General features: G+C 42.6%; 1 protein-coding gene and 1 long non-coding RNA gene across 2 annotated transcripts; one reads left to right on the top strand and one right to left on the bottom strand.

Moving 5' to 3' along the window:
* Positions 1-6: 6 nt before the first annotated feature.
* Positions 7-14,522, bottom strand: LOC124079542 (neurogenic locus notch homolog protein 4). Its single transcript, XM_046425133.2, has 13 exons — positions 14,415-14,522; positions 7,701-7,946; positions 6,840-6,921; positions 6,365-6,660; positions 5,402-5,749; positions 5,176-5,298; positions 4,829-5,065; positions 4,566-4,721; positions 3,964-4,158; positions 2,355-2,468; positions 1,417-1,530; positions 1,211-1,333; positions 7-303 (listed from the first exon to the last, which is right to left on the bottom strand). Exons 2-13 carry the CDS (start codon positions 7,771-7,773, stop codon positions 140-142), a joined length of 2,025 nt encoding a protein of 674 aa, XP_046281089.1. The 5' UTR covers positions 7,774-7,946; positions 14,415-14,522; the 3' UTR covers positions 7-139.
* LOC124079544 (uncharacterized) lies at positions 12,423-23,731 on the top strand. The gene is made up of 2 exons (XR_006847391.2): positions 12,423-13,099; positions 23,275-23,731. It is a non-coding gene; the product is annotated as an uncharacterized LOC124079544 (long non-coding RNA).
* The last annotated feature ends 349 nt before the right edge of the window (positions 23,732-24,080 follow it).

Here is a 24,080-nt window from a genome sequence, read left to right as displayed (position 1 = left end):
ATCGACTTGCCCTAAGAACTTGGTCATCTCCTTCATAGTCGCCGTTGGTCATTTCCCACAGACATGTTCCTCACTTGCTTTTTCTCCTACCATAGCTAAGGAGGACCAGAAAAGGGGCAAATGGAGGGCCTGGAAGATGTTACCTCTGGCAATGCCCATGGTGGCAGGTGCAGTTGTCCTCAGCAGGGGCACAGCCAAGGCTTCCACTGGGGCAGAGGCAGTGGATCTTGTTTTCCTGATCCTGGCATTTTTTTTCAGGCTGGAACAGGTTGGGGGCACACACAGGAACCTCACAGAGCTGGCCTGGGGTGGGGATATGAGTCAGATAGAAAACAAAACCCTTTTATGCCCTTGAGGGGACCAAAGGCTACTTATGTATGACTAACTCACTCCCCATAGACCTGTCCTTCAATGACTTCCCGTTACCTTCAGGATACTAACTTCCTGTCATATGGGATCTGGTGTGACATGACCTTCCTACAACTGCTGTGTTTCTCATCTTTGCCCTGTTGCACTCTAAGCTCTGGATCTCATGCAGTTCCTTAAATGAAAGGTGCTTTTATTTCCCCTGTGCTTTTATAAACACAGTGATTTCCAACTAAAACACATTATCTGGCATTCTATTTTGACAAACTCCTGCTCATTTCTCAAAATTCAGCCTAGCCATCATCTCCTCCATGCAGGCCCTTTTCTGCTCTGAACTCCATGAAGAGTTCTCACCTTTAGTCTGGGTTAGTGGGTTCTCCTCTCTCAGGGCCATTGGGCCATACCAACAGGAGACTTGTTGGTCTATGCATTAGACTTAAAACCACTTGAGGATAGCAACTTCTTACTCAAACTTGCTTCTATGACTGGCATAGTAAGCATTTATTTATTTATTTGTATGGTGCTGGGGATTGAACCCAGGCACTCATTCATGCCAGTACTTTACCACTGAGTCACATCCCCAGTGTTAATAAAGACTTGCTATATAAAAAAGTGAATGGCTCCCCTTTGAGCCCAATCTCTGCTCCTGAGCCCTAATTATACCCATTCATGTTGGGATAAATGTGGCTCTTTAATAACATCCACAGTTGTGAAGGTTTTGCCCTGAGTTACTTTAAGGGGTGCCATTCTTATCTGTTTCACATCCTGACTCTCAAACACCCACCAATGACTACTGTCCCATGCCAAATGGACTCAATTATTCTCTAACAACTTCCCTGCTGACCTGTGAAGCCAGAGGGGCACAGGCAAAAGAAGGCTCCTGGGAGATCAAGGCAGCTGGCTCCACTGGGGCATGGGCTACTCAGACACTCGTCCACCTCTGTCTCACACTGTGGCCCTTCAAAGCCTATGGCAGAGGAGGAGAATCAGGGACTGCAGAGACTTCTGCCCCCTGCCACCCTTTCCTCCCGTGTTTGGGCCCCAGTTTACCTGGGAGACACTTGCAATGGAAGGCTCCAGGCTGGTCCTGGCACTGACCACCATTGGCACAGGGAGAGCTTCTGCATTCATCGATGTCTTCCTCACACTGGGTGCCAGTGAATCCTAGTGGGGAAGGGAGTAGATGGGGAGAGAAGGCCAAGGTCATTGAGGAAGACACAGCTTAGCTCTTTCTTGCCAGGAAAGGTGAACCTGTAGGTCTTCCCAGAGAAGACACCTGGGTAGTTGGGCATGGATCAACAGAAGGATGGTGCAGAAAACGTGAAGCTCAGCCACCTACCAGCTGTGTGACTTTGGGCAAGCTACTTAAACTTTCTAAGCTCCCAGTTTCCTCCTCTGTAAAAGGAGCAAAAAATGGAACCTAGACTGGGGGTGTAGCTTCAGTGGCACAGTGCTTGCCTAGCATGTGTGAGTGCATGAGATACTGGCTTTGATCCCCAGCACTGGAAAAATAAATAAAGAGGAGCCTACCTTATGTTGCCATTGAAAAGATTAAATGACATAATGCCTCCAAAGCACAAAGTCAAGTGCCTGTCCTGGAGTAAATAGTCAATAAATGTAATTATTTTCATAGCAGGGTACCAGAGGGATGTTCCAGGAAGCTGGAAAAGAAAGACCTGGGGCAGCTTTCCCTGTGTCCAGGGCAGGCAATGCCAAGACCAGCCTGGGACCCCTGACATGCAGAGTCCATAGAGGACTATGCAGGAGGACTGCAAAGGAGGGATATATGGGTGATTTGGAAGGTCAGAGATGAGGGTGGGTGTGTAAGTAAGGAAAGATCTGGGATGTAGCAGAAGAGAGTTTGAGGAGCAGAGGAGTTGGAGAAATGGGGAACTCTTTGACCAGGCTAGAGAGAACTTCCAGAGGACAGAACTCTGGTGGTTCCAACACTGCAGGGTGAGGATGGCTGGATTGGAATCTGCACGCACCAGGCTGGCAGACACACAGGAAGCCATTGCGCAGGTCGTGACAGTCAGCTTGGTTCAGGCAAGGAGCTGAGGCACACTCATTGGTCTCCACCTCACAGAGTAGCCCTTCTAAACCTGAGAACAGAGGAGCATGGTGAGGGTGGGGCTCTGCCAGGCTGGCCCTGCCCCCTTCTCCTTGGGAGACCTGGGTTCTAGAGCCAGCACACATGCAACTTGCTGTGTGTCCCCATCAGGCCTCCCCTCTCTCTGCTGTCTGCCGATGGGTTGGGTAGATGAACCCTGAGCTCTGCTGTGGTGTGCAGTGCTACCTCCTTCAGGTGTGAAAGCCTCAGGAAGCAAGAGGGCTCCTGTTGAGAGCTGTAAGAGGGCATCCTAGAAGTGCCTCTTGGGGCCATCTCCGGGTAAGGCAGCGTGGGGCCCACCCAGGCAGGCTGCTTAACCTGGAGGTCTTTGATGTACAAATTAGGCAAGCGGGTGTCTGCCTGGAGCATGATTTACTCCTCTTGTTCATGGCAGGTCTTCATGCTAAAGTGAACAGGAATCCCAATGTGGGGGAATGTGAAGGGCATTTGGGAAGCTGTGTTACTCTCATATTTATCCCATTGCTTTGGGGTCATCCTCATGTCCATGGTCTCATCTTGAACAAGGACCTCATTACCTTCCTTTTCTTGCTTAGGGAGCGTGCCTCCAACCCTCCTTCACGTCTACAACCTTGTCCACACATAGATAAGTATATAAGAGTAAAGAAACTGGACAGTTTTCTTTACTTTTGTATACTTATCTATGTGTGGTCTGAGCCATAAACCTTGGATATTGCTCACCTTAGAATGGTAGTGTAGTGTAGTGGTTAATGTTGAAACTCTGGGTTTAAATCTTGGCTCTGCCACTTACTAACTGCATGACCTTGGACAAACCACTTGAACGTTTTATATGTCTTGGTTTCTTCATTTATAAAATGGATATAGTAACAATGCCAACTGCATAGGATTAGTGTAAAGAGTAGATAAGATAATACATGTAAGAGACAGTACTGGCACAAAGTCAGCTATTATTTTTCTGGTTTCATCCAGCTCTCTGTATTGGCTCTGTAGTTCTCTTTCTTCAAATGACTTTTCCCTGGTAAAACTAGCCTGGAAGTGCCTGCACCCTTGCCGTGTTTCTTTCCTACTGCATCAAATTCAAGCACACAGATCTTTTTGGAATTTTAAGGATTTACTCTTTATCTCTGGATGGGAGAGTTGGAGTGATTAGGGAGAGCATTGTAGGTAAGTATGAGCAGAGGCTTCACCATGGAAAGTTTATTAACTATCCTCCCTTATTTGGCCACAGTGTACAGTGGGCCATGTGTTGTGCTGTCTCTGATTACCATGAAAGGAATGGCAGCCCCTCTCCTCCAGAGTTGAGCAGTGTACAACCTCACTACTATCTGTGGCAGCTCTTTTCCTAGGGTCCATAGGTGTCTCCGTTTTCACTTGGGGGGAGGGAGAGGAGGAACATCCTGTAGTAAGTGACGCCCGTTGGACTGATGCTATCCTTGTTCTCTAGGGGCAATTCCCAGTGGGTTCAGCTTAGTTGTTTCTCCCCCACCCAAGTCCCCATTAAGCCATACCTGGTGGGCAGAGGCAGTGGAAGGTGGCAAGGAGGTCCAGGCAGGTGCTGCCTGGGTGGCAGGGCTGGGACAGGCACTCATTATGATCAGCCTCACAGCGGGAGCCTGTGTAGCCAGGTGGACAGAGGCAGTTGAAGGAGCCAGGGGTGTTGAGGCAGGAACCACCATGTTCACAGGGACTGGGACCTTGCTGGGCTGGGAGGAGAGAAGAGCTGAGAGTTCACAGGGGCCAGGGATGGGAAGGGCAAAGAGGCCAAACTGTCAGGAGAGGTGTGAGGGCCCATTTGAGGCTGCAAGACCAACTGGGGAAAGGGCTTGTATTTTTAGGATAGAGAAGGACCAAGAGGACAATCTATGAGGCCTGGAGGGCTAAGCACTGGGGAGAGGGCCATGTAGGGAAGAGATGTCACATCAGGACCAACCCAAAGAAAAAGAGATATTTCTTTCTTTCTTTCTTTCTTTCTTTCTTTCTTTCTTTCTTTCTTTCTTTCTTTCTTTCTTTCTTTCTTTCTTTTTTTAATTTAAGAAACAACTTCCCCTTTTCTCTGTTCAGTGCGGAGGCCTGTCTGGGCTCAGAGAGGCTCTGCTGTGGGGTGCCTCACCCATCTGACACTCATCCAGGTCTTGGTGGCAGGTGGGCCCTGAGTAGCCAGGTTGGCACAGGCAGAGTGTGGAGCCCGTCAGGGGGTTGGTGCTGCACTGGGCTTCCCCATGGCATGGCTGGCTCAGACACATATCTTCCAGGTGGCATAGGAGGCCTGGAGGGGCCAGATGGGGGCAAGGTTGATTGACCTCCCAAGAGACCCCCAGTTCTTCTCAGCCTCCACCTTTACCTCACTCTTCCCTCACCCCTCAGTCCCCATACCTGTGCGCCCAGGTGGGCAGAGGCAGGAAAAGAAGCCCACGTGGTCAATGCAGGTGGATCCAGGAGCACAGGTAGCAGCAACACAGTCATCCAGGTTCTCTTCACAGCCTGTGCCTCCCCAGCCACTCACACATACACAATGAAAGCTGCCAGGCAAGTTCTGGCAGGTACCCCCATTTTTGCAGTGAGGGGGACCGTGAACCTCACATTCATCCACATCTTCAGAGCAATCCCAGCCTGTAGGGAGGTAGGAAAGGAACAAGGTCTAGAGCTGGGAGTCCTGTGAGGAAGGGAAGCCACAGGCTGACTTGGCCACTGGTGACATTAACTTGGCTTAAACAACTCACCTGTCCAAGTCTCTGGGCAGAGGCAGGTGTAGGTGCCCAGTCCGTCCTGGCAAATGCCCCCATTCTGACAGTGGTGCTCAATACAGTCATCTGGATTCACCTCGCAGTCTAGGCCTGTGAAGCCTGATAGAGTCATGGGATTAGCCAGGTGAAGGAACCCAAAAGAGGCAACCCTCCCTTCCCAGAAAGGGGAGGAGGCTACAGAAAAGCACCTATGAGGACACACCTGGCGGGCAGAGGCAGAAGTGAAAGGTGGTGTCTCCCCCTGGCACCAGCTGGCAGGTGCCCCCATTTGAACAGCCTGCCAGGGGGCAGGGTCCTGTTCGGAGCTCACAGTGTGGACCTTCCCGCCCTGCAGGGCAGAGACATTGGTAGGAGCCCAGGGTATTATGGCAGGAGGTGCCTTTAGGGCAGAGTCCAGGGTCCTGGAAGCACTCATTGACATCATGTTGGCAGGCATGACCCTCAAAGCCAGGTGGGCAGCGGCACTGGATCTGGGGGTATGTGGCCAGACATACGCCTCCATTGATGCAGGGGTTGGCTGAGCAGAAGTCCCGAAGCTGGCACTGCTCACCTGCAATAGAGGGTAGAGGGAGCTCTTTCTAGCATTGCACAAATTCCAGCCCATCTGAGATGACTCTGATCTCCCTGCAGATAACCTGTGGATTGAATATTTGAATTTTCCTCCTTTTATTTCTGTGCTCACTTTACCCTGTTCCATCACCCCTGCCTTAGTTTTGCCATGCCTTGGTAGGATTATATCTGGAGCAACCTTATTTTCTAAACTGAAAATGGATATTGCAAATTGGCCTTACCCGGGGAAAACTGGGACCTGGGGTCCTATAACACCTGATCTTAGCCAAAAGGCCAAGTAGCAATGATGGGGTCCCTACAGTGATGACCTTCTTGGAGGAGGTGAAAAGCACCCAGCTTCTACAGGTAAGAGATTCAGATTGGTATCTTTTTGTGCCACAAAACTGGTTGTATGCTCTTGGATGAGTTGCTTTGCCTCTCTGATCTGATTTCCTAATCTGGACCTGGCAACTCTGACCTGGATAATGACAAGGAAACTCACTTTACAGCATATGCAACAGTGGTGATGGTGTCCAGTTCCATCTTTCCCAGCCCACATCTTTCCTAGCCCACTGCTGTTGCCTGTCCTCTCCACTCCACTCCCACCAGAGCTTACCTGTCCATCCAGGCATGCAGGTGCACTGTGGGTGGCCTGAAGCCTGGATGTGGCAGCGGCCCCTTTTGGAACAGAAGGAGGGAAGACAGGGGTCTTGGAGGCGGACCTGGCACCTTTTACCAGTGAAGCCAGTGGGGCAGTTGCAGAAGAAGCTGGGGGGCAATGGAGAGGGGGAGCTAGAGGAGCCTGGTGAGGTGGGAAGCAGGGTTTGGCAGCTGCCCCCATTCTGGCAGAGCTGAGCATCTTGGCAGGGGTCAGGAAACTTGCATGTCTTGCCCAGGAAGCCAGGGGCACACCTGGGTGGGAGGGAGAGAGGAAAACTCACATCACTGGCCCCTCTTTCCCTTCTCTCCCACCCTTCTCCCTTGCCTTATTTGTTTCCCTTCATCTCCTTCACTTCCCCTCATTCTCCTTTCTTCCCTCACTCTCCCTCCCCATTTCTTTCTAGTCTTCTAGTCCCACAAGGTACACTCACAGGCAGGTCTCTTGCCCCTGAGGCAGGGTCAGGCAGGTGCCTCCATTGGCACAGGGTTCTGGAAAACTTCCGCACAGCAGCCCTATGGATGGAAACGGAGAATGAGATGGAGCCATGGAGCTTGTGTCTCACTTCCTCCTCCAGGTGCTCCTAAGAGACCTGTTCAAAGCAAGCCCCCATGCATGCTCTAAACTACCATCATACCCTGTTCCAGTCCACGTGTGGTCCCATGCCTCAGTTCCTTCCATCCCAGGCCTCTCAGTTACTACTCCCTAACACCCCCCTTTCCTGTTTACTCTCTAGCCTTCCAAGTCCAGCCCTGGACTCCATCCCTAGGAAGCAAGACAACAGGGAACAGAAGGGGGGCAAGGGGGCCCCAGGAGGTGAATGGCTGAGACATTGAAGGGATTTCCTCCAGGAAGGCCAGGAAGGGCCCAGAATCAAGCCTTCCGGGGGGTGGGGACAGCTGGACAGGAAAGGGACATGGTGGACCCATGACCTTCCACATCTCCACCTCCTGATCGCCTCTCATCTTCCCCCCTAGCAGGTGGTCGATCTGCCCTTCTCAACGTGGTTATAAGAGTACACTTAACTTAGCTCCAGGGCTAACTGGGTTTCCCTGGGGATGGGCGCCCTCTCACCCATCCCCCCAACAGTCCCTACTGGCACCCAGCCCAAAGCCTGGGTTGGAGCAGCTTCTGTGGCGGTCGGCTCTCCCTACAGGCTGTCTGCATTTTTTGGGAAAATCTCTTCTATCTAGTGTCCCTTCAAAACCTGGGGGTCAGCTCTATTTCTCCCACCCCACTGGACATCCTCTTAAGGGAAAATGGACTCCCCCTCCTCTCACACCCCATAACTCACCTCTGGCCATGACAACTAGGAAACACGGTGGTGGCGGCAGCAGCAGAAGCAGCAGCAGGGAAGGGGGCTGCATTCCAGAGCATCCCCAAGCCCAGATCTCCTCTCCCTTTTCAGGCAGGGACTTTCAGAGCCCTCACTGTGGCAGGGCCACCTCCTTGGCTCACACTGCCCTTTCCTTGTCCTCTTCAGCCTGCTGCAAGCCTAATGTCTGAGCTGTTTCCTGAGTCACACAATGTCCTGGACACCCTAGTGAATGGTGGTGTGGGGGGGTTGGAGGAACATTGAGGGGGATGAAGGAGGGGCCTTCTGTCCCTGACAACCCCTGGGGAAGTGGGAGAAGTAGGACGGTATGAATGAATGGCAGGTGAAGATAGGAGGGGAGAACTGGCTTGGTTTCTGAGGCCCCTGGTGGGGGGTAGTCTCAGTTCTTCTGTTTGTGAATCTGGTTTCTCCTTTCTAGAGAAGAGAATTGCAAGGTGGCTACCCCTGAGCCTCCAGAGGGGAAGGATCTGGAAGCAGAGGTGTGGGGTAGTGAGGGATCTCCCTGTTCCTCTTCCCAAGAGATGATGCTTAACTTGCCTCATGAGTACAGATGCTTCTCAGAGGACCTGCAACTTGTCATGATTTGAAACCATTTACCTTGCAGAAAAGACCCAGGGACCTCTGGACCTCACCTTGGTCCTTGTGGGGACTCTTTTTTTCCCCTCCTTCTGGGGAATGGGCAAGATACTCAGCTGGTTTTAGGAGGAAATCTTGGCCTTCATATTTGTCATCATCAATGATAAATGAACATAGTGTTTCCTAAATTCTAGTATATTCTATCATCTATTCTAAATTTAAAATTCTAACTTTTTCATTCTGAATTATTTGTAGCAAATACTGAATTTGGGTAGCTTTTACTCCTTCCATCTCTGCTTCCCTCTACTGTGGAGATCTCTGGGATGTATAATATAAAATTGGAGTAAATAAAACTACAAAAGGAAATTTGTTGCCTTGAAGTCTCATTCCATCTTCTTAAGTCAGCCCAGGAGAGCTTTGAGGTCAACTGCATGCTCAGTTCCTCTAGTAGCACAGAGAGCAAGAGTCCAGGGTTGTGGAGGTGTCTCGGCAGCCGCACACACCCAGTGTTGACCTGGGCTGCATTCTGGAGTGTTCTGAACACCTCTCTTGCCAAGGAATATACATCATCGGTGCCATTTGTCTCTCCCTCGCCCTTTCTCCTTCCCTCCTTCCCTCCCTCCCTCCCTTCCTTCTTTTCTTCCTCCCTCCCTCCCTTTCTTTTTTTCTTTTTAAACTTTTTATTTTGAAATAATTTAAAGCTTATATAAAAGCAGCAAAAATACTAAAAAGAATTCCTGGATACCCTACCCTTGGATTCACCAATGGATATCATTTGACCACATATGCTTTATCATTATTTCTCTATAAATGCACATTAGTAGCATTTTTTTCTTGAATCCTTTGAGAGTTAAGTCACACACAAGGCCAGTACCTCTAAACCCATCAGCATGAATTTCTTAAGGACAAGAACATCTTTTTATATAATACACTACAATTATCAAAATAAGGAAATTTAGCCAGGCTGGGTCGTATATGCCCATAATTCCAGCTAGTCAGGAGACTGAGGCAGGAGGATTTCAAGTTGGAGGCCAGCCTCAGAAACTTAGCAAGACCCTGTCTCAAAATAAAAAATAAAAAGAGCTTGAGATATAGCTCAGTGATAGAGTGTACCTGGGTTCAATCGCTAATACTGGTGGGCAAAAGATGAAGTGACCTTAAGAAACTTAGATTGATATAATACAGTGTTCTAATCTGCAATCCATATTCAAATTTTGCTAATTGCCCAATAACACCCTTTATAAAAATTTTATTTCTAGGCCCAGGATCTAATGTAGAATCACTCATTATATTGTATTTAGTATTTAAGTCTTTTTGTTTTGGGTACCTGGGATTGAATTCAGGGGCACTCAACCATTCGCAATCTTCCCGAGCCATTGGCATTATAGGAGGGACCACCGCACCCGGCTAGTATTTGTCTTTTTACATTCCTTTAATGTAGGTATGTTTCTTCAGACTCACTTTGCCTTTCATGATGTTGACATTTAAAAGAATACAGGTCAGAAAGGAGACCAACAGAGTAGAGAAAAGGGATCAAGGGTCGGGGGAGGGACTGGGGAAGTACTAGGGAATGAAATCTACCAAATTATTATATGTTAATTTATGAATATGCTATAATGAATCCCACTTATAATTATAATGTAATAATAATAATTATTAATAATAGATGGAAGATTGATCAGTAAAGTAGAGCAAGCAGATCAATGGGAAGGAAGAGAGGAGAGAGAGGGAAAGTAATGGAAATGAGATTGATCAAATTATGTGATGTGCATGTACAAATATGCCATCAAAAATTCTATTATATATAACTATAATGTATCAATTTAAAAAAGAATATAGGTCAGTTATTTTGTAGATAGCTTGAGTAAGTCTGAATTTTATTATTTTTTCATTTTTTGATGCTTGGTATTGAACCCAGAGCCTCAGGCATGGTGAGCATGTGCACTACTAATGAGCAATATGTCCAGCCCGCCATCATTCTTAATAGTTGCCTAGTATACCACTATTTGATGAACCCCCTCATTCATTTAAACCAATTTCCTATTGTAACACATTTAGGTGGGTGTCAATTTTTAAAAATATATAAACTATTTTGCAGTAAGTATTCTTGAATCTACATAATTTGTGTGGTTGTCTGTTTCCTGGGTCAAAACTCTTGGTCCTTAAGTGTGGCCAATATCATTCTCCAAAGATCAGTGCAGGACTTTATATTCCAGTCAGCAAGGTCTATATATATGTCCTTACTCTTTTCAACCCTAGGTATTAGGCAAAATGGCATATCATTATTGCTTTAAATTTATATCTTGTTGCTGGGCATGATAGTGCATGCCCAGAATCTCAGCTACTTGAGGGGCTGAGGCAGGAGGATCCCAAGTTCAAGCCCTGCCTGAGCAGCTTAGTGAGACTCTGTCTCAAATAAAATATAAAAAGGGTTTGGAATGTAGCTCAGTGATAGAGTGTCCCTGGATTCAATTCCTAGTACAAAAAAAAAAAAAAAAAAAAAAAAGAAGTATTTTGTTGTTAGGGTTAACATTTTCATCTAGGTAATGATGATTCATGATTCTTCTTTTGTGAGTTTCCTGTCTGTGCTTTAGGCCCATTGTGTTATTGGTAAAGCCATTTTTGTATCACCTCCTTAGTTGAGGCAGCAGCTGAGGAGCCAAGGGTATAGGGATCTGGGAAGGGGAAACCTGGTGTGAAAAACCCCTCCTTTTGCCCTCTTTGATTTTCTGATTGGGGGATTTGGTGTTGATGAGTAGCAAAAGGAAAATAGGAAGAAACATTAGGCTTCTCATGGAACCACAAAGAAAAAACCTGGGTGGAAAGAACTGAACTTGCCATTTCTGCTGTGTTGCTGACCTCATAGCATTTTAGAGAAGGAGGCTGGGGCACTCGGCTAGAGCTTGGGAAAAAGAAGAATTGGCAATGGAGACAGAGACATTGTTAGGTGGAAGGGGAACCAGGAGTGGTGTAAGGCAGAAACTGTTTAAGGATAGTGTCAGGAAGGTGCTTGGTTCATTCTTTGCTTATCCTGCTTGAGGTCAGGCAGTATGAACCTGCTGTTCCTGGGTCTCAGACACACTCACTGTCTTCTAGGACCTTACATCCCCAAAGAATATGGAGACTTGCCTAAGAGCTTGCTTTTCCTTCATAAAGGCTTCCCAGAGGTTGATGCTAACCATGATGGTATGGTCATTAAAGTGATCTACAGCATGGCAGGGGCACAAAGTTCTCTCTGGTGAAAATGACCCCTTTCCTTATAATATCCCTTCAAAGAGAGGTTCATTTTGCTCAACTGACTTCTCTTTCAGTGTATATTTCCTGAGTGGGATAACCTGTCAATCATGCATACTTCAGGTTCTGACCTTCAGAGGATCAGTCTTTGAGCTAGGCCCTGATAATGTGACTAAACACAAAGAAGACAACAGCCCACCATAGATATAAAAATAAGCAAAATTGACCCCATGCTGATAAATCAATCTTTCCTTCTTTCCTCCCTTCTTCCTTCCTTCCTCTGTCTCTCTCTCTCCTTCTTTCATACTGAGGATCAAACCCAGGGACATTCTACCACTGAGCTATATCCCCAGTCCTTTTAAATTTTTATTTTGAGACAGGATTTCACAAAGTTGCCAAGGCTGGCCTCAAAATCAAGATCTTCCTGCTTTAGCCTCCTGAATATTTTACATGTACCACCACTCTGGCCTCCTCTCCCTGACTTCTTCTTCTTTTTCTTTTTTTGGTGTGTGTGTGGGGGGGTGAGAAACTGATGTGACTCCAGTTTTGAAAACAGCTTCTACCTCAAAGCCTGTCCAACGAAGGGGGTGTGACCCTTGTCCTTGGAAAAACCCACAGAGAGCTCCTAGGCACATATCCACCCTGCTGAGTTGTTTGTCTGAAAATAACAGGAGAGATCTGCAGAGCCAGGTGTCCCTGATTCAGTCAGGCTAGGTGAGGACCCATAGCAACCCTCTAGCAGCCACCAATCAGCATGAGACAGGGAAAATACCTGGGATGCCAGATGACCCCCCCAGTAGTTTATGGTGGTTGATAACATGTTGGGAAACCATGTAGTTTAGCACAAACACCCCTCATGGCTTAAAACAATCAGTTCAAAGGAATCCTCCTCTTTTACTAACCAAACACTCCTACTCAACTTGTTCCCCCCAGTGAATGTGCTAATCAATGTTAATTGTTGTTTGACTTTCCCTCGGTGTGAAATGATTTTCTATATGATGTTATGACACATAGAGTATCCCCCAAAACCTATAAAATCTCATTGAACAAAGGACCGGGACTCACTCCTCAGGACCGCTGTGTCGGGAACGGTTGTTGAGTCCAGGCTTGCAATAGAGACTCTTGTGTGATTGCATCGGATTCGGCTCCTGGAGGTCTATTGGGGTCCCATGAATCTGGCATTACAGGGGCAGTACCAGAGATTGAACTCAGGGCACTCAACCACCGAGCCACATCCCAAGCCTTATTTTGTATTTTATTTAGAGTTGCTTAGCGCCCTGCTTTTGTTGAGGCTGGCTTTGAAATCGTGATTCTCCTGCCTCAGCCTCCTGAGCTGCTGGGTCTCCCAGACTTCTTACGTGGTAGTGTTCATGCCTCAATTCCTGGATCTTTTCTTTTTCTGTCCCTAGGTGATCTCATACAGTTTCATGGTTCCCCACCAGATTTAAATAGTTTCTTCAAAGACCATGTTTGTGTTGACAACTTCAAATTACTATTTCTAGATCAGACCACTCCCTGGAATTCCAGACTTGTACTTCCAATGTCTGGTGAGTACTTTAAACCCAATTTGCTCAAAATTGATCTGATTTTCCATTATAAACCTTCTCCTTCCTACTGATAGAAATGGTTCTTGCGATTTTTTTTTTTGGTACTGGGGATTGAATGCAGGGGGCACATAACCACTGAGCCATATCCCCAGCCCTTTTTATTGAGAAATCGAGTCTCACTAAGCTTCTTAGAACCTCACTAAGTTACCCAGGCTTGCTTTGAACTCGTGATCCTCCTGCCTCAGCCTTTCAAGTTGCTGGAATTAAAGGCATGTGCCATTGCATCTGGCTTCCAATCTGTCTTAAATCCCATTGTTTCTACCTTCAAAATGTATCCAGATTCATCTCTTGCATCTCCTTTCCCCCTACTGCTGCCCTTGCTTTTTTTGGCCATTTATCTACACCGCAGCCAGAATGAATCTGTTAAAATGTGAGTTAGATCATGTAACTTCTCTGCTCAAAATTCTTTAATTACTCAGAGTAAAGCTAACTTCCTTTCAGGGCCTTCAAGGCCCTACACATCCACCCTATCACTCCTTGCCCCATTTACTTTTCTGAGCTAACTGTAGTTATTCCTCTTATTCATTGTGCCACACTGGCCTCCTCACTGTTCTTTAAACAGGTTCATGCACATCCCAGGGCTTTTACATTTGCTCTTCTTGCTGCTTGGATCTTCTCCTCCCCCACCTATCTGCATTACTCCTTCCTCCACAAAAGACACTTTTTCTTGGAGGTCTTCCTTGTCTATCCTATTCCCAAATTGGAAGTTCTCTCCCATGTTTCCCATCCCTTTTGGTTCTTCTTTTTATTGCTACTTTTTTTTTTAACCATCTAACTAGCATGTTATATATTTCATTTATTTTTCTTATTTAATGACTGGCAGTTCCCCAAAGGCAGAGATATTTTTATGTTTTATTTACTTATTTTAGGCTTGTGTGAAGCGGAACCTCAATTGACCATGTACTATCGCATTTAAAATACCCCCAGAAGCACAAGACCCTGGGTTCAATCGTTAATACTGCAAATAAAAACCTAAAAACCTTCAGGAGCAGAATATTATTACTTCCATTTACAGTGATATGTGGGGCTCAAAGCAGTTGAGTCACTTGCCCAAGGTCATGTAGCTACTGAGTTTCAGACAGAGGGTATTTACTTCCAAACCCATGTTCTTTCTACCTGGAAGCACCATCTATCTTAGTGGGAATTATATTTTTTGTCATTTAAAAAATAATGTGAGAATGACTGGAAAATAAGTTTCTACTTGGGATTGCACCAGAAACCACACATCCAGACATTCCTGTATGCCTTTACTTACCACATTCAATGCCACTTTCAAGAAGTACTGTTGCATGTGATTGGCTCATTTATTCATCCAAAAATTCTTTGTTGAGCACTTGCTGTATGCCAGGCACTGTTTTATGCTCTGAATTTTCAGTAGTGAACAAAACGACAGACAGCAAGTAAATGTAAAATATAGTATTAGATAGTTATAAGGAGTATGAGGTAATATAAAGAAGGGTAAGAAAGAATGACTTTGGGGTTATTTTAAATTGGGAGGTCAATAAGAGATGTCCACTTTAGTTTCAAAATAAATTCTAAATCAGACAGCTACTCACCACACCACCACCAAATCCTACTGGATATATTGCAATAGTATCCCACCTGGTTTCCTTGCTTCCATGTTTCCCCCAACCCCTAGCCCAAGCCATTCCCTACATGGTGACCTATGAAAAATGATGGTGGCAAGGTGAGAAGAGGTCTGATACAAAATATGTTTTGAAACCGGGGTTGTCATGGTTTGACTGAATTAGGGATATGCAGGTTGGGTCTCTGGGAAGCAGACATTGAGATTTAATCTGGAGTTGGGATGAGGTAGCCAGGCCTTTACATCCACACATTATTCAGCTGTGAGGTGGTTTGACTCTGAAAAGAGTGTGACTTTGGGGAGGCAGTTATCTTCAGTCTACAAAGAGGGCTGAGAGCTAAGGACTGGACAACACATCAATTAAATTCTCTAATGGAGAACTCTGAAACACTCTACCAAAAAAGAGCAGAGTATAACATTTTTTTTTAGGTGCACATGGAACATTCTCCAAGCTAGACCATATGCTAAGTCATAAAACAAGTCTCAATGATTTTAAAGGGATTGAAATCATGCAAAATATGTACTCTGATCACAATAGAATTAGAAATAAACAATGAAAGCAAATTTGGGAAAATTCTAATATGCAAAAATCACACACACACTTCTAAACAACCAACAAATCAAAGAAGCAATCACAGGCAAATTAGAAAATATTTTGAGCTGGATGAAAAAAAAACACACCAGAATTCTCAAGATACAGATAAAACTGTTTATAGAAACTTTTTATAGTTGGTAATACCTGTTAGAAAAAAAATAAAGAATAAAGATTATAATAATATAAAATTCTACCTTAAGAAACTAGAAAAAGGGCTAGGGTTGTAGCTCAGAGGTAGAGCATTCGTCTAGCACATATGCAGCCCTGTGTTCGATCCTCAGCACCACATAAAAATAAATAAATAAAATAAAGGTATTTATATATATATATTTATATACATATACACATACCTACACACACACACACACACACACACAACTGGAAAAAGAACACATAGTAAACCCAAAGCAAGCCATGGGAAGGAAATAATAAGTATTAAAGTGAAAATAAATAAAAGAGAAAATAAAAAATAATAGAGAAAATTAATGAGTCCCAAAGCTGTCTTTTTGTCAAGGTTAACAATTTTGATAATTCCTTAGTTAGCTTGATGAATAAAAAGAGAAGACATAAATTACTAAAATCAGGAATGAAAGGGGGGACATCAATACTGATGTAACATGAGAAAATCATCAACTATTATTTGTTAACATATTAGAAGTGATGTAATAGACAATTTCCTAGAATAACACATGTTGCTAACATTGATTCAAGGGGAAAAAAGAAAATCTGAATAGACCTATAAGAAGTAAATATATTGTAGGGGAGGGGAGGGGAAAGGGGGATAGGAAGGGCATCAGAATAAAATAGACACTAGTATTGCTGTATGTATGTACGTGGCTGTATAACCAATGTGTTTCTGCAACCTGTACACTTAGAAAAATGAGAAATTATACCCCATTTGATTCAAATGTATAATATGTCAAGATCATTGTATTATCATGAACAACTAATAAAAAAGAAGTAAATATATCAAATTAGTAATTAACATCCAATAATCAAGTAATATACCAAATTTGTTAGAATAAAGGACAAAAATAACATAATCATCTCAGTAAGTACAGAAAAAGCATTTGATAAAACCCAATACCTGTTCATGATAAAAACCTGAAAAATTACAAATAGAAGGGAACTTACTCAACTTGGGAAAGTGTGTTTATGAAAATATTAATATCACATACCTAAAGGTGAAAGACCAAATGTTTTACCCCTATACTTGGGAACAAAGATCTCTTTAATATTGTAGGGGAGTGTACACCAGACAGTGTAAGCATTCAGATTGGAATGGAGAAAATGAAAAGGAAGGCTATGGAAGAAGTAAAACTATATTTCTTTGCACATGACATGATATTACATGCAGAAAATTCTAACAAATCCCTCCAAATACTCTTAGTACTAATGAAAAAGTCTAGCAAGTTCTCAGGATACAACATCAATACTCAAAGTCCAAGTATATTTCCATGTTCTAGCAATTTAACAATGAAATTAAGGCCAGTCATGGTGGCTTATACCTATAATCCAAGGGACTCGAAAGGATGAGGCAGGATTGCAAGTTTGAGGCCAGCCTCAGTAATTTAGTGAGACCCTAATCAACTTAGTGAGACTCTGTCTCAAAATAAAAAATATAAAGGGCTGGGAATGTAGTTTAGTGGTAAAGTGTCCAGTACAAAAAACAGCAGTAAAAACCAAGAAATTAAGAAAACAATTCCATTCCAATATTATCAAAAGAATAAATTTCTCTGGAATAAATTTAATAGAAGATGGCAGGATTCATTCACTGAATACTATACAACATTGCTGAAAATAATTAAAATACTGAAATAATGAGCATTCCATTTTCCTAGGTAAGAGGACTTACTATTATTACTATTATTAATACTAAACAAATTGATCTAAAGATTCAATGTGTTTCCTATCAAAAGTCCAGCTGATTTAATTTTTTTTTTCAGAAATTGGCAAGTTGATAACAAAGTTCATATGAAAATGTTAAGGATCTAGAATAGCCAAACAGTTTTAAAAAGAACAACAGAAAACTTGCACTTCTCAATTTTGAAAGTTACTATAAGACTATGGAAATCAGCATGATATTGGTAGGTTAGACACATAGATAAATGCAACAGAATTGATTTATGACTAATTAATTTTAAAAAGGTACCCAGGTATCTCAAGGTGGTGAAGTCTTTTCAACAAATAGTACTGGAACCGTTGTGTCTCCACATGCAAAAGAATAAATTTGGACTCTAACCTCATACCATATCTAAAAATTAACTCAAAGTTGACCATAAACCTAAATGAAGGAGCTAAAACTATAAAACTATTAGAAGAAAGTCTGAGAGTAAATATTCATGATCTTGGGTTATTACGAAAATGATTTCTTGCACATGATAGAAAATGTACAGCAATCAAATAGAATATTTATAATTGGGTTTCATTGAACTTAGAAACTTTGGGCTCAGTGGCATACACTTATAATCCCAGTGGCTCTGGAGGCTAAGGCAGGAGGATCACAAGTTCGAGGTCACCTTGGGCAATTTAGTGAGACTCTGTCTCAAAATAAAAAATAAAAACAATTGGGGATCTAATTCAGTGTCCCTGGGTTTAATCTCCAGTAAAAATAAATAAACAAGCAAACAAATAAATACAATTTTAAAAATACATTTTTTTTAATATTGGAAACTTTGATGCTCTGAAAGGCACCATAAAGAAAATGAAAAGATAAACAACAAAATGGGAAACAAATATTTGCAAATCATATATTGGCTAAGGGACTTTTATCCAGAATATAAAAAGAACTCTTATAACTCAATAATGATCATTTAAAAATGGGCAAGAAGCTAGGTGCAGTGGCAAAAACCTGTTTCCAGTGGTTCTGGAGGCTGAGGCAGGAGGATTGTAAATTCAAAGCCAGCCTCAGCAACTTAGCAAGGCCCTGTCTCAAAAACAAACAAACAAACAAACAAAAAACAAAACAAACAAAAAAGGCATGAGATTTGAATAGGCATTTCCCCCAAAAGATATACAAATGACCAATAAACACATAAAATTTAGCTTGTCAGGGTCTCCACCACTTAAATCCATAGGTTTATATCTTTTGCCTAATTTGGTTTTGTTTTGTTTTTCAGAAGGGAGATTGAACTCAGGGCCTCATTTGTGCTAGACAAGGTATTCTGCCACTGAGCTATATCCCCAACTCTTACCTTTTATCTAATCTTGGAGCTTTTCAGCCATTATTTATTTTAATGGAACAAGAGTTCCATTATTTTCTTCTCCTTCAGTGATTTTTTTTTTTTTTTTTTTTTTTTTTGCGGTACCAGGAGTTGAACCCTGCACCTTGCAAATGCTAAGCAAGCACTTTACCACTGAGCGTGCCCCCGACTTTTTTTTAAAAAAAATTGTTTTGAGATGGGTTTTTACTAAGTTGTCTAAGTTGGCTTCAACTTTGAACCCTCCTGCCTCAGACTCCAGAATAGCTGAGATTACAGGTATCTAACCACTGTGTCCAGTTCCTTCTGAGATTCTTATGATGTGAATGTTTACTTTTTTGTTAGTCCAACAAATCTCTGAACCTCTGTTCATTTTTTCAGTCTATTTTCTCTCTTTCAGTCCAGATTAATTTATATCTTCCATTTTAAAAATAGTTTTATTTTATTTATTTATTTTTATGTGGTGCTGAGGATAGAACATTCACAGGTGCCAGGTAAACGCTCTACCACTGAGCCACAACACTAGCCCTGTATACCTTCCATCTTTAAGTTCACTTTATTTTTCCTTTATACTTTCCATTCTGCTGAGTTTTTAATTTTGATTACTGAATTTTTAAGTTCTAAAATTTCTATTTAGTTATCCTTTATATCTTATTTCTTTGCCAATATTATTATTATTATTTTTTTTATTTTATTTTTTAGTTATTGGCGGACACAACATCTTTGTTTGTATGTGGTGCTGAGGATCGAACCCGGGCCGCACGCATGGCAGGCGAGCGCGCTACCACTTGAGCCACATCCCCAGCCTTGCCAATATTATTTATGTTTTTCATTTAAAGAGAGTTTATAAGTACTTGTTGAGGCATTTTATTTTATTTTTTCTTTCTGGTACTGGGGATTGAACTCAGGAGTATTCTACTACTAAATCCAGATGCAACCCTTTTTGTTTTTATTTTGAGACAGGGCTTCTAAATTGTGAAGGCTACCTGGAACTTATGATCCTCCTGCCTCAGCCTCCTGAGTATCTGGATTATAGGCATGGGCCACTTAACCTGGCTTTATTGAAGTATTTTTCTTTTCTCTCTTTCCTTCCTTCCTTTCTTGTACTGGGGCTTGAATCCAGGGACACTTCACCATAGAGCTACATCCTCAGCCCTTTTTTATTTTGAGATAGGATCTTGCTAAATTGCTCAGGTTGGGCTTGAACTTGCAATCTTCCTGCCTTAGCCTCAAGAGAAGCGGGGTTTACAGGCATATGCCACAATTCTTGGAGAAGCACTTTTAATACTTGCTTTAAAATACTAGTCTGTGCCGAGCCTGGATGTGAATGCCTGTAGTCCCAGCAGCTGGAGGCTAGAGCAGGAGGATCATGAGTTCAAAGACAGTCTCAGCAATGTAGAGAGACCCTGTCTCAAAATAAAAAATTTAAAACGGGCTGGGGATGTGGCTCAGTGGTTAAGTGACCCTGAGTTCAATCTCCCCTCTCTCCTCAAAGTACCTGTCGGCTTTAGATGTATCAGATAATTTCATCTTTTAGGTCATCTTGAATTTTAGGTCAATTGTTGTTTCCTATTTTATTTGAGATCTTTCTCATTCTTGGTATGATAAATGAGTTTCACTTGTGTCCTGGACATTTTGGATATTATGAGACTCTGGATCTACTTAAAACTGTTTTAGCAGGTGTCTTCTGACATCGTGCCAGTGTAGGAAAGAGAGTTCTGATGCATTGCAGTCAGGAGGGGTAGGCTTCTGCTGACATACATTGACTGAGAAAGTGTAAGGTCCCTTATTTCAGCTTCCCAATTAGTCCCTAGAAACATGATGGAGAGAAGTCTGGTGCCATCAGGCAGGGCTGATAATCCTGGCTTTCCACTTGGTCTTCTCTGATGCCATGCCAGCAGTGGGGAGGGGTACTTCAGCTGGGTGAGGGTCAACATCTAAATTGTCATGTCTAAACTTCCCATTCAGCCTTCCTGGAAGGTGAGGTGAAGATCTCCCCTACCACTATGGTGTTTACCTCAGGTAGACAGCAATTTTCTACAAGTTTTCTATATTGTCAGGATGTCTGTTTCTTGATTATTTGGTTAAAGTTTTTTTTTTTTTCTTTTTTTTCCTGTGCCTGTTGAAATTTCCTGGTTGCTGGCTTTTCCAGTACCCAGTTCCATATATGTGAGGTAAAAACAAAACTCAGAAAACTCACCATCATATTCTTTTTTAATTTTTTTTGAGAGAGATTTTTTAATATTTATTTTTTAGTTTTCAGCGGACACAACATCTTTTTGTATGTGGTGCTGAGGATCGAACCTGGGCCGCATGCATGCCAGGCGAGCGCGCTACCACTTGAGCCACATCCCCAGCCCCTCACCATCATATTCTTTGGAGCTTGAGATTCTTAGCCAGTCTGTTTTCTCATCTCAATTTTATTTTTATTTGTTTTATATATAAAATTCAGGATTGTGGTTGCATTTATTAGGAAGAATCAGAAGTGCATTTATCCCATCTTGTCCTGGAACTGAAAACCAGCTTCGCAAATCCTTAAAATGTTCGTTGTAGATTTCCCACAAGGCCCACAAATTCCATATTGTCCAAGAAAAATGAAAGTATATGTCCACATAGGTACATGTATAATAATGTTCATTGCAGTATTATTTACAACATCCATAAAATGGAAACAGCCCAAATATCCATCAGTTGGTGAACTGGTGAACAGCATATGGTACATCCATACAATGAAACTAGCAATAAAAAGGAATGAGGTACTGATATGTAAATGTGCCTAAAAAACATGCCAAGTGAAAGAGTTCTGAGTAAAAAGATCACATATTGTATGATTCCACTTACACTAAATGATCATAATAGACAAAACTACAAAGACAGAAAGATTAACTATTGCCTAGCTATGGGGGTTGGAATGGGGCATGAGTGCAAATGAGCACAAGGTTTTTCCTTCTTTTTCAGTGCTTGGTATGGAACATGGAATTCAGGGCCTCATGCATCTTAGATAAGTGTTCTATCACTGAGCTATACTCCCTGCTCCAACGTAAGGTTTCTTTTGGAGGTGATATAATCTAAAATTAGGTTATGGTGATAGTTTCACAACACTATGAATATACTAAATTCATTGAATTGTGTACTTAAAATGGTTAAATTTTGTGAGATATAAATTGTGCCTCAATAAATCTGTAAGAGGATAGGTGTACAGACATTTTATATTTTGAAATATCTTCAAGAATTTTGTTATGGAGAGTTGAGGAAAGATATATGGCAGGAGAGCATATGAGGCTTTTAAAAATTTTATCACAGAAAACTCAAACATACACATAAGCTGAGACAATTAAACAAAGAACTCTCACATACCCATCATCCAGATGTAATAAATTATTATTTCAGGAATACTCTGGTTCCATCTCTCTCTCTCTCTTTTTTTTTTTTTAAGGAGAGAGGGGGGGGAGAATTTTAATTTTTTTTTTTTAGTTTTCGGCAGACACAATATCTTTATTTGTATGTGGTGCTGAGGATCGAACCCAGGCTTGAGCCACATCCCCAGCCCCCTCTGGTTCCATCTCTACTCTCACACTCCATCCTAGATTATTAGAACAAATTCTAGATATTTCATTTCTTTTTTTTTTTCTGGTTTTGCTATTGGGAATTGAACTCAGGGGCACTTGACCACTGAGCCACATCCCCAGCCATATTTTGTATTTTATTTAGAGACAGGGTCTCACTGAGTTGCTTACTGCATCGCCATTGCTGAGACTGCCTTTTTGATCCTCCTGCCTCAGCTTCCTGAGCTGCTGGGATTACAGGCCTGCGCCACAGTGCCCAGCCCCTAGACATATAATTTCTAATGTTAGTATTTCAGTATCTCTAAAAGGTAAGGAGTCAGAGGGGTGTGGTGGCATATGTCTATAATCCCAGTGGCTCATGAAACTGAGACAGGAGGCTGATGAGTTCAAAGCCAGCCTCAGCAAAAAGTGAGGTGCTAAGCAACTCAGTGAGACCCTGTCTCTAAATTAGAAGTAGGGCTTGGGATGTGGCTCAGTGGTCATATGCCCCTGAGTTCAATCCCCAGTACCCAAAACAAAACAACAACAACAACAACAACAACAACAACGTAAGAACTCTTTATAAATACAACCACAATATTATTATTGCTCCTAGAATTTGCAATAATTCCTTCTTATCTCAAAATAAGCAAAGTTCAAATTTCCCAAATTGTCTAATAGACATACATATACACATACACCACTGTTTGTTTGAATCAGGATCAAAGAAAGAATCATACATTGTATTAAGCTGATATGTCTCTTGAGTCTCTGTTCTTTTTTTCTTTTGGTACTAGGGATTGAATCCAGGGACGCTTTAACACTGAGCTACATCCCCAGTCCTTTTTAAAATATTTACTTTTTAAAAAATTTTGATACAGGGTCTCATAAGTTGCTGGGGCTGGCCTCAAACTTATGATCTCCTGCCTTAGCTTTTTGAGTCACTGAGCTCTGTCTCTCTTCTTTTAAATATATTTTATTTTTTAGAATAGTTTTCAATTTGTAGAAAAAAATGAGAAGATAATACAGTGTTTCTGTGTACTCTGCGTCCAGTGTCCCCTGTTACTAACATCTCACATGAATTTGGTATATTTGCTATACTTAATAAATCAATGTTGATAATTATCATTAAAGTCAATATTTTATTTGGATTGTCTTAGTCTTTACCTAATGTCCTTTATCTGTTCCAGGATTCATCCAAGGTACCACATTATGTATATTTGTCCAGTGTCTTTGGATTCTTCTTGCCTGTGACAGTTTTACAAAGTTTCCTTGATTTTTCTGACCTTGATAATTTAGAGGAGTACTGGTCAAACACTTTATAGGATGTCCTCTTTTGGAATTTGGTGTTTTCCTAGTGATTAGCCATCTGTGGGCTGTGTGTGGACTATGTTGCTAGTATCCTCCTGAGGAGATAAGTCTGGCCCTGGGACCTTCCTGAGCAACCCCCATAGGCATTGACTGCCTGAAGCAGGTGAACTTCCCCTTCAAGCTCTGCCTAAGATTCTACACAACACCTGAGATGAGTGTGACTTGCCGAGATGTCAATCAACCTGCTGACTGCAAGACATCACTGAAGCAAGACTCACCCTTGAAAACTTATCCCTGCCTTTGATGTACCCCCTTAAATAAACCACCAGAGCCATTTTCTCTTTGTCTACTTCAAGAACTCATGTGGACTAGATCTATCAGGGACTTCGCTGTTTGTAAATATATTTCTGAGTGTTTGTGTTTTATTATTTGTTAATTACTTGACATATTAAGATTTAGGGTGGCTTGGAATCCTCTGGGCAGAAGAACCCCCTCAATGAGATGCTGGCCATTTCCCCCCGGAAAATTAGAGCTTGGAGCTTAAGTCTCTCTTAATCCCCCCACATATATTTGTTGAAGAAATGTCGTATTATAGGATTTTCCACATTCTAAATTTTGCTAATTGCATCCATTATCATTTATCATGCTCCTCTGCCTCCCCTGTTCTTTCTGTTAGATTTTAAAG

The sequence above is a fragment of the Marmota monax genome, unplaced genomic scaffold, assembly GCF_021218885.2.
Source record: "Marmota monax isolate L192 unplaced genomic scaffold, Marmota_monax_Labrador192_F-V1.1 WCK01_AAM20220418_F8-fsc01506, whole genome shotgun sequence".
NCBI lineage: Eukaryota > Metazoa > Chordata > Mammalia > Rodentia > Sciuridae > Marmota > Marmota monax.
This window is presented reverse-complemented; position numbering and strand designations above follow the sequence as displayed.

Excerpts from the sequence above, each read along its gene's own strand:
- LOC124079542 (XM_046425133.2), bottom strand. The coding sequence starts at position 7,773 with ATGCAGCCCCCTTCCCTGCTGCTGCTTCTGCTGCTGCCGCCACCACCG. Across the intron at positions 4,722-4,828 it reads CTGCCCACCTGGGCGCACAG|GCCTCCTATGCCACCTGGAA; the intron begins GTATGGGGACTG and ends TGGCCCCTCCAG. Across the intron at positions 1,334-1,416 it reads CCATTGCAAGTGTCTCCCAG|GCTTTGAAGGGCCACAGTGT; the intron begins GTAAACTGGGGC and ends CCTCTGCCATAG.